The sequence below is a fragment of the Tenrec ecaudatus genome, chromosome 5 (assembly GCF_050624435.1).
Source record: "Tenrec ecaudatus isolate mTenEca1 chromosome 5, mTenEca1.hap1, whole genome shotgun sequence".
Taxonomy (NCBI): domain Eukaryota; kingdom Metazoa; phylum Chordata; class Mammalia; order Afrosoricida; family Tenrecidae; genus Tenrec; species Tenrec ecaudatus.
The window spans coordinates 34149558-34160236 of record NC_134534.1 but is presented as its reverse complement, the minus strand read 5'-3'; the positions used below and the strand labels follow the sequence as shown (position 1 = coordinate 34160236).

At 51.0% G+C, this 10679-nt stretch overlaps 1 protein-coding gene across 2 annotated transcripts; it reads left to right on the top strand.

The window, feature by feature from the left end:
• The first annotated feature begins 273 nt into the window (after positions 1-273).
• DCSTAMP (dendrocyte expressed seven transmembrane protein) lies at positions 274-10425 on the top strand. 2 transcript variants are annotated; one of them, XM_075550596.1, is made up of 3 exons: positions 274-1302; positions 9045-9353; positions 10260-10425. In XM_075550596.1, the coding sequence occupies exons 1-3, from the start codon at positions 274-276 to the stop codon at positions 10332-10334; spliced, it is 1413 nt and encodes a 470-aa protein (XP_075406711.1). In that variant the 3' UTR covers positions 10335-10425. The 2 variants fall into 2 exon arrangements, with proteins under 2 accessions (XP_075406711.1, XP_075406712.1); XM_075550597.1 differs by having other exon boundaries at positions 274-1306; positions 9052-9353.
• Positions 10426-10679: the final 254 nt, after the last annotated feature.

Below are 10679 nucleotides of genomic sequence, written 5' to 3'. Positions count from 1 at the left end.
AAGGTAAGACCGGCTGCTCCCGTCAAGATTTACAGCCTCAGAAACACTCCACAGGGACACAGTGAGTTGGAATCAACTCAATCGCAGTGGGTTTCTTGGAGGAGAAGCTGGAGAGTCACGTAGCACAGGGTGTGGCTACAGGGATGGGCCAAGATGTGTGGAGATTTGCTTGCACTTTGTCTGCCCTGATGCCATTCGGAAAAAAATCTTAGAAGACTTTCAAAAGCCATTTCTGACCTTGGTTTCTGCTTCGTTTCCAGGAGCACAGAGAGCATGAGTCTCTGGACTGGAGCCACGGGGATTTTCCTGAGTCTCTGGGGGATCTATGTGTCTCCGAGGAGCCCCGGATGGATGGGTTTCCTCCGACACGTGTGTGTTTGCGGTTTCGTTGCTCTCCTTTCTGTGAGCTTCCTCTCCGTGGCCTTCTCCTGGCGTTTGCCGTCCTGCCTGGTGCTCACCATCTCCTGGCTCGCCCTGTGTGTCCCGCTGTGCTGCTGCAAGCATGCACGGTGCTTCCTTGTGCTCCTCTTTCTCTCTTGTGGCCTGCGTGAAGGCAGGAACGCGTTGATGGCGGCTGGCACGGGGATCGCGGTATTTGGGCACGTGGAGAATCTTTTTCAGAACTTCAAAGGTCTTCTGGACAGCATGACTTGCAACCTCAAGGCAAAGAGCCTTTCCTTACACATCCCACTTTTGCAAAGATACATCGAAGCCATTCAGTGGCTTCATGACCTTGCTCACCCCTTAAGTCTCCTCGATGACCTTGTTTCGTGGAAGCAAACTCTGGTGGTCTCGCTTTTCAGTCCCAGCGAAGCGGTGAGGGCGCAGCTTAATGACACCAGAGGCGAAGTCCTGCGAGCGGTATACCAAACCATGACGACCGCCGAGGCGCTGTCTTCCCTGGGCCGGAGCCTGTTCGCCGCCGCTGGGCTGGTGTTGGTCCTGCTTGGCACTGGCCTCTTCATGAAGCGCTTCGTGGGCCCTCGTGGCTCGAAGTTTGAGAACATCTACATCACCAGACAGTTTGTTCGCTTTGACGAAAGCAGGAGGCTCCACCGGCAGCCCTGTGTGCTCCCGCTGAGTAAGAAGGAGCGAGAGACCTATGTGGTCATCCCAACTGTCGGTCTGACTCCCCGGGAGAGGAGACGCCTGGGGCTGTTCCTCCTCCCTGTGCTGAGTCATCTCTACATCTGGGTGCTGTTCGCAGCTGTGGACTACCTGCTGTATCGGCTCATTTTCTCTGTGAGCAAACACTTTCGGAGCTTGCCAGAGCTTCAGGTTCACTTAAAACTCCACACAGAGGTAGGTGCCAGGAGGCCAGGGAGGTGGGAACACTTCTTATTTTTTAATCATTTTATTGAGGGTTCCTATAACAACTCATACCTCAATTGTATCAGTCACATTTGTACATCTGTTGCCATCATCCTTTTCACGCATTTGCTTTCTACTTGAGCCCTTGGCATCAGCTCCTCTTGTTTCCCTCCCTCCCTCACCCTCCCACCCTCGTGACCCCTGGATAAATGATCAGTAACTCCTCTTTTCCTGTCTTACACCATCTGCTGTCTCCCTTCACCCCTGTTTCTGTTCTTCGTCCCCTGGGGAATGGGGCTTATACGCTGATCATTGCGATCCGTTCCCCAGTGGAGATACTTCTTGCTGTGTCTCATAGCTACTTGCTTGTCTGCTTTTCAAGAGATCGTGGACATCCCAAGACAATTGTTGTTCCCACTCACAGCGTCCCCGTGTGAAACTTCCCTGCTGGCCGTCCTGGGCTGGGGTCTTTATGGAAGCAGTTTACCAGGTCTTTCTCCCACAGAGCCTGCCAGGGGAAGCCAGCCCCTAACACATCATTACGGGTCTGATAGGCACAATTGCACAGTGGTAATAAGTAAAGATTATGGTAAAGTTATAGAGAGCATGAGAGATAGAAGAGAAATATTGAAATGAATGGAGTCAGACACAATTCGTGGTAGCATGCTTACCTCAGCCCCGCTTGGTGGTCCACGTGGAGAGAGAGAGAGAGAGAGAGAGAGAGAGAGAGAGAGAGAGAGAGAGTCAGTCTTTAATGTTAACACAGGCTTTTATCTTCCCTAATTACAGGTGAGGACCCACATCACAGGAAGGGGCTTGCTATTGGGAATACAGTAATGGGAGGGGATGATCTAGGGGTATCCACGCAATAGGAAGAGGAGGGGCTGGGGGTATACATGTGGCAAGATGGGTGGATTCCTAGATACAGGATGGCAGCCTAACTTTGCATGTCACAGAGCCAATTTGGCCTGTTCCCTGGCTCAACTGATAGAGACCATTATCTGTAGGGTATGAATTCCACCTACAGGAGCCAAGCTAATAGTTGCAAGCCTCAGGGAGAAGTAATCCATTGTCCCCAGCAGCAGGGAGCAGGCCATCCCTGTGGTGGGGTGACACTGCCTTCAGGGAGGATGTCTGTAAGCATCTGACCTCCCCGCCACAGAGCCAGTCAGTGGGTTCCCACGGCCATGAACACAGCCATAGCTGACCTCCAGCTACACGAGGCCCAAAGAGAATCCATTTCCACACACAACCTAAGGCCTAGTCCCACAAGGCAGATGTCAGACACGCCTCGCCCTCCATGTGTCTCTTACCCTGTTCGGACCCCCATGTTTCTGCCCACAGCACTCTGCTTCTCTCCCCGGTTCCATAACCTATTGCAATGACCACACACAACACTCATAATGAAGGGGCTTTATTTGGGAAGTGAACAGGTTACAGGATCAGAAAGCCTTATGAATATATATGGTCAAGGGCCCAAAGCAAACGCTGCCCTCAGCCAACAGCCAAGTCTTTAGCTTCTCAGCCTCATGGCTCCTGGGCCTCTGGCTGCATTGGCTGGGTGGCAAACTGGCTGTTGTGTCTCACAGTCTCATAGCTCTGGCTGCTCCTCTGCTGGGTCTCGTGGTCTCCTTGTCTCGGCCTCTGGCCTGGGCATGGCAATGCTGCCTACACCACTTCAGGGAGGGATTTCCAGCATGCTCTGCTGGTGGCTCTTCTTCTTTGATGGTCCTGAGAACTCTCTCTGTTCCTGCTTTTGAGCCAGCTTTCTTATGCAGAAGGGACCGGCCACCCAAACGGACTAATGCGGTCTGTCAGTGTCTCACACACTCTAGTTGTGTAGTGCCACCCAATCATTCGGTGGGAATTGCAGAGACATGGATAGAGGAGCCGTGTTAAGAGACTTCACTCCACCACAGCCGTCAGCTTTGTCAGTTAGCATCCCATCAGATCACCGTTTAGGCCACCTGTGGGGACACAGTCTGTTTACTCTTTGAATCCCCAGTGCCAGGCATGGGGTCTGGCACCCGTTGATGAAATGGAATTCCATTTGCGAGGTTATGATGCTATAGAGTTGGGGGTGGTGTGTTGGTTTCCTGTGGTGGCTGCAGCCAAGCCTCCCAAATGGGGCAGCTTCAAATAACCCCCTTTCATTTCCTCCTCACTCTGGAGGAGGTAAATCCAAAATCCGTTTCCGCTCGGCTGACATCAGCCTCCTGTTGGCAGGCCAGGGCTCCCTCTGGAGGCCATTCCTTGCCTCTTCCAGCTTCCCTTGGAGGTTGGCACCCCTTGGCTTGTGGCTGCACCTCTCTCTCTGCTGTAGCTTCTCGTCACCATCTCCTCTGCGCACCTAAAAACGCCCTCGGGCTCCCCTCTCAGGAGACGTGTCATTACACTACATACAGCCTTCACCGACCCTTTTACTCACTAAGACAACAGTGCTAGGTTGCAGCAATTAGGACCTGGTATCTTTGGGGGCTCTTTATCAGCCTCCTCCAGTCCCCAAGCACCACGGTATAGGGAGAAGCATCTCTGAGGTTCACTATGAAGTTAATTCACAAGAAGAAAGAACCTGCTGCTGCTGTTAAGTCCCCATCAAGCCAATTCTGACTGACAGGGACCCGGTGGGACAGAGTTGAACTGCCTGAGAGGGGTTGCTTGGCTGTCATCTGTACGGGAAGCAGGTCACCTGGCTTTCCCTACAGAATGGCTGAGAGGGTTCAGACCACCAGCCTTGGGGTTCGAGAAAATGAGCGCTCAGAGCCAGTATTCAGAACTTGACTCGGCTCACCTTCAGACTTGTGTCAGTAGACGCTGGGCCAGGCACCTCATCTGAGAAAAAAACTCACGACACACCCCGAGTTCTTTATCAACCTTGCCAGTCTTGACTTTAGGAGGGTGATTGCTAAACAGGGCTCCTAAGTAACTGTGTGTGTGGGGTGTGTGTGTGTGTGTGTGTGTTAGGCAGAGGGCAACGATGAGTTCCGGTCACACATCTCTTGGTCTCAAAATAAGAGCTTCTACTTCTGTGTTAATCTGCAAGTGCTTTTCATAAACACGCCGTTTGATTCCAAGTGAGGTGGCCCGTAGACCGCTCTGTGAGAAATTCCGGCTGAGGCGCTACAAGGCCAGGTCCCTTGACCCTGGTTGGCAGCACAGAGGGCAGCATCGTCGGCGGGGACCTGAGCGCACACCCCAGCACGAGACGGTTTGAAAAAAAACTAAACTCCACTCGTAATTCCAATAGGTAGCCAAGAGAGCAAAGCAGTGTTGTCCTCCTCCAAAGAATGGACCCCGAGTTTAGCTTCCAGAAGCCATGGGACAGTCTGCGAAAGTCTTAATGACCCATGGCAGTCACTGCCTCTGAGCGGATGGCTCCCGTGTCTCCAGAAATCTGGCTTTCTCACTTCCCTTCTGCTTCTTGCTCCTTCCCCATGCTGACAGGGAAGTTGGGTTTGTTCGGGTGTGTGACCCCATCTCTCATGTTTTCCATTTCCCCTGCGTCTGTGTTGCCGTTTCTGAGGACCTGGGTAGTCCCAGGGTGGGTGAAGACTGAGGTGGCGCACATTAAAGCAAACTCAAGAAAACACAAATGTTGCTTCCATGCCCTTGATTGTTCCTCCCTGTCAGCTGATGCGATGGAAAGCGCTGGGGCTGTAGGGACATCTTAGAGGGGAAGTTGCAGAGATGTGGCTCCTAAGGGTCCACTGGCCCCACCCCTTTGAAGCAAATCTGTCTCCCAGGGCCGGACTGCTCCTGCTGCATCCACACATCCTCTCTCCCTTTCTTCCGGCTCAGCAGCTCAGCAGGTACCATGCCCGCCCTCTCTAGGCTGCTGCCTCTCCCCCCCCCCCCCCCCCCCCCCCGCCCCTGGGCTCTCTCAGCAGTGATTGCTCAGAGCACACTGCTTCCCCTGAAGGATTCAGTTAATTACAAGATGCCCTGTTGCTCCAGACTCTCGGAGCAGCTTGGATAACGGAAGTAGTGCTTCAAACAGAAGCCAAATAAGGATTTCGAACCTGTGGCAGGTTGAGGGGTGGCTAGGGTAAGCACCCATTTCCATCTCCCCTTCCCACATTCCCCATGGTATGAGGCTTATCTTCCCCCTTCATCTCTCCCTCCTTCTCTCTTTACTTCCCTCTTGGGTGTCTTGTCTTAGGAGCCCTGGTGTTGCAACTGTGGAGCAGCGCTCAGCTGCTAACCAAAAAGTTGGCGGTTTGAGCCCACCCAGCAGCTCTGGGGGCCAAACACTTGATTCTGCTTCCAGAAATGACGAACCCCCCCCCCCACTGCCATGAAGTCCATTCTGACCCACTGCGATCCCAGAGCAGAGTAGAACAGGCCCCTTTGAGATTCCAAGACCTCAAAGACAGCCTCATATGTCTTCCAGGGAATGGTGGTACATTCCCACTGCAGATCTTTGGACCAGCAGCCAAGCCTGGAACCCACCACTGTACTCCCGCAGGCTCCTGCCCATCAAGAGGATCGCCTCCAGCTCCCTCCGGGCAGGTCTGTCTGTTTCAGGAGAGCGCGCTGTGTGGAAATGGCTCTTAGCAGCAACTGGGGCATTCATTGCACAGCCAACACTCCTGCTCGCTCTGTGGTTCACTCTGTTTTTTGAAAGAGAAGGTTGGGGCACTGGGAGCAGATGGTTTTTTCAATCCAAAAGGCCCAGAAGCTTTCGAAGGTGATGCTCTACCGGAAAATCTATGTGGGACTTTCCTGGGTGCTGTGGATGCAAAGGTGACTCTTGCCCTGGAGGGTCTTCCATCCTGGGGCAGGTGACTCCCCTGTCCTCACACTTGACATGATCGACTGGGGTGGGTGCTGGAGCAGGCTGCTGCCAGGGGACGCCTGTCAAGCTCGCTCCTTCAGGAGCTGTAGGCCAGTGGCCGGCTCCACGTGACTGGTGACTGGCGAGCCCTGCCCTTCTCCCAGGAAGCCTTTGGAAGCTCCTGGTCTCCTCCCTGCCTGCGGATGTGCCAAGGAAAAGTCAGGCAGGAGAAAAATCATCCTTTGGGCCCATATTTCTCTCTCATTTTTATATGATTTAAAATAAATGTTTTAAAGGAGGAGGGGAAAGACCCGGATTTTGCTGGTCCTGGTGAAAGGTGAGCCCTGGAGGGCATCTGAGCAACTCCTGGCCATCCAGCCAATTCTGAGTCCTAGTGAGCTTATTGAGCACCTACTATGTTTTCAGCCATGTGATCGCTCAGGCATCTCCCAGGAGACAAGAATGTCGCATGAGGGCAAATGGGCAGGCTGGAGAGTCCATCTGTGTGCTTCCAGCATTGGCTCTCACACCTGGTAACCCTGCAGGATGGAGTCCAACTGCCCTGCCGGGGTTCCCAGGCTCGCACCCCTTCTGCAGACGGCCATATCCTTCTCTTCCAGAGCAGCCGATGGGTCCAACCAAGCATCTAACTCAGCGAGTAGTAGCTCAGCGAGTAACTACTACTGGTCCCGTCCCCCCACCGCCCCAACACTGCCCACCGGGCTTTTCCCCCTGAAAGACTATCTATAGAATCCAATGGGGGCAGTTCTACTCTATCACCTGGGGTAGCTCTGGGTCAAAGTCCACTCCACGGTCCATGGCAACAACCACATGGCCACATGGTGGGGCTGTGGTGAGGGTGAGACAAAGCTTCGTCTAAAATGTGGCAGTGCAACGTTAGACAAACCACTCAAGGTCACCCAGCTAAAAGGCCAGGACATGCTGGCCCCGCTATCTTCCCGACAGCGGAGAACCAAACCTTTCTCTCAGGCAGTAGCTGGTGGCCTTGAACCGAGACTCTTTGGGATAGCAGCTGAATGCTTAACCACTGCAGCACCGTGGCTCCTTCTAAAAACATCAGGGTACTGTTTAGTCTCCTGCTCAACACTTTTCAAAAGTTTAATTTGTCTTCCACGTTACCCTGGACCAACCCCGTTAGAAACTGTTGACTCAACCTTTATAAAACCCCGACTCCCAGCTGCCAAATCCCTGGTTAGATTCCTAGACTAAATTAACTTCTTCGCAGACAGAGCCCCCGCTGCTTTCTTATTGCAGGATTTCTCATCACTGACTCAGTCCATGTGTTTGTTTCTTCCACAGGATTTTAAAAGAGCCCCTGCCTTTGCTCTGGAGACCCAAATCTCTCTATTGAACTGTGGGCAGGCTGTCCTTTTAATAAGAAAAAGAAGCAACAGCACAAAGCTTCCCATTGCTTAGGCCAGTGCCCCAGGGATGATAGATTGGCCTTGACATTGGTACTGAGGTCTCAGGTGGGGGCCCAGGGTGCACCTTGTTCTCTGGGTGTGGCTGGGTTCTTGGAGGGGGCTGCTGTTTACCTCTGCCTGGCCCCAGGGCTCTGCTGCACTGGGGTGATAATAATGTACTAAGTACTCTGGTTCTGTAAGGTTAATACGCCATCCCCAAGGTGCTTAATTTACACTGGGAGTAAGATCTGGTCCATTAATTCCTGTTTTACCAAATTAGAAAACAAATCCACCGAGAGATTAAATGACTTTCCCAGGTCAGGGGAAAGAAAGCGCTGAATCAACACACACTGATCTTGCTGGTGGCCTGGCTGGGTAGCTCAATGTCATCTTCTGTCCTCTGTGTCAGTCCCAGTGAGGACAACTGGCATTCTCTTGCCTTCAAACAAGGAAGAAGAAGGAGGAGAAGAAAAGCATCCCTCTGAACGACCAACAGCGATGAGAAAATATCCTCTTTGGAAGAACTCTTCCCCCCAAACAGGATACTAGAGTCTCCTTCGGAAAAGCATGTTCTAGGCTCAGCATGTTAACCTGGAAAAGAATGAAATTAAAATAATACCCCTCTAAGTGCTTAAGAGGAACCCCAGGGGCATGGTGAATTATGAATTGGGCTGAGAATCCCAAGATCAACAGTTTGAAACCACCAGCTACTCCAAGGGAGAAAAACGAGGCTTTCTACTCCAGTAGAGTTACAGTCTCGGGTAGACAGGAGTCAGAATTGACTTGCTAGCAGTGAGTTTGGGGAATGCTTAAGAAGGGGTAAATGGTCCCCACTCAGGTGGCAGTCTGACGCCACACAGGGACTCTACAGGGTGTCTACAGGTAACAGCCCAGAAAACCATGGGAGGCCGTGCACTTCTGCTGCATAAGGTCACTATGTTGATGGACTGGATGACACAAAACAATAACAAATGCTAAAAGATTGGCTTAGAACATATTTTACTACCTAAACATCTTTGTAAGCTCACAACAAACGGAAGGGCTCTCTATCCAGACTGACGGCTATGTGTGGATCTTAAGGCATGATGATTCCCGAACAACCTTCTCTCCAGGTCGGGTCAAGATCATCTTTCCTCAGCTCGGTGTGCCTGGAAGTAGAGCAGTAGATGGTCCATGAAAATGGGCCATGTGAGCAAATTTGTCAGGAGAATCCTTGGCTTTCTCTGCTGCCGGACTGCTCAGAGTCTGACTCTGCCGTGACTCCGCCGGAAGGATAGACTAGACAAGCCTACCTGATACCTTCTCTTAAAGAACTCTACAGCTCCACAAATTCACGTCGGCAAAACCTGCAAGAGTCGGCAAAAGCTGCATGAGTTATGAATAAGACTCAGCTCTTCTTTGCCCAATCATAACTCAAAATAAGCTCATCTGGCTCCTTCGCCGTGCCTTTCAAGACAAGCGTTAGAGATTGCAGCGCAGTCTCGAGGACAGGCAGGGCTGGCGTGGAGCTTGATCTCTCTCTCCTTCTGTCGTAGGTGGAAGGACTCCAACACATCGTCAATGACTCTTCATTCCACATATCGCTGTTTGAACCCAGTTGCATCCCTGAGCCAAAGTTCCTTCTGTCTAAGACCTGGGCGCTTCTCATTATTATCCTGGTCACGCTGGTGGTGCTGGGACTGCTGTCTTCCATCCTCATGCAACTTAAAATCCTGGTGGCAACGTCCTTCTACCCCAGTGTGGAGAGGGAGCGTATCCGATACCTACATGCAAAGCTACTGAAGAAACGATCAGAGCAGCTGCCGGCACCAGTCAAAAGGAAACTGAGTCTGTATCTTACAAAGGTGAGGCCAAGGGAGGGGTGTAAGTTCTACTTTAGGAAATAATTCAGTTGTAAGAGCAAATGAAAAGGCCATTTCAGAATAGTCTCCAATCTCGCATTTCCAGTGTAATGTTGAAGGCTCCTAGATTTCTCCACATAGCCCTAAAGATAGCCTTCAAAACACTTGTTTTCAGTGTGTGTGTTCAGACACATTATAGAAACACCACCACCACAGCAACCACCCAATAAAATTGCCTTCCCATGTCAAGGATAAAGAAACAACAAAGAAAATAAAAGCTATATAGTACAGCTCAGTAAACTCCAAGTAATTTGTGCATTTTCCAGTGTTGAAATAAGTGCATGCATGCGCACAAACACACACCTTACAATTTTATACTGTATAACATGTATAACATACATAATGTACATATGTTTAAATTGTAGCATCTTGATTCTTAGACAAACATGTATCAATTAGTTTGTATAATGTTCATGAGATAGTAACAGTAAGTTACAGTAAATTTAAAGGATTCAACACACACACAAACACACGTATGCCCCCACACCCAGGCCACCAGAAATGTTCAAATGAATTCATTTAAAAGATGCAGAATTGGCCTCCTCCACGAAGCAGGTAGAAATTGAGTCCATCGCATTGAACAGGGCAAAATTCATCAGCATGTTCAAGGACAAGAATTACTGGTTTTGTTGCTACCGATGATCTACAGCTTCCGAAAGAACGCAAGACAGTGAAAGCCCGGGGCAGTTTGGAAGGATAAGCTAGACAGGGTACCCCGTAATCTTTGGGGCCCACTGGAAAAAGTCTTTGAGATTTTTTCCCCCACACTGGTAGCCCCGCAATGAAAACTTTCCCCGAGAGGCATTTGAAGTGACTCTTGCCCTCCATGTACCTTTTTTGTCTCTTCAGATTCACTTCTGGCTTCCAGTCCTGGAAAGAATGAAGAAGAAACAGACAGACACTGTGTGTGAGGACAACCCATGAGAGACCCCAGGCAGTTGCTCAGCCACAGCCCATCAGCCATACGCCTCAGGCTTACTGACCTCGGCCACTCTTCAGGGCCAGCGCCAGGGAACGATGTGACCCGTCTGTCTCGGGGCTGCCGTGTGTAGGGCCACTTTGGGGTTGTGCCTATGGACTACTTGTTCCCCTGGGGCCAAGGAACTTCGATCTAAACAATTAGGTAGTTTGTCGTTCAAATAATACCTATCATTCTAGACTACTTCATAGGGCAACAGGACACTCACTGGTCCCATAATAAGGAGTCTCAGCGTAGAATGATATTTTAAGGACAAACCCAGAAAACCATCCAAACTCTACGGAAGTCTC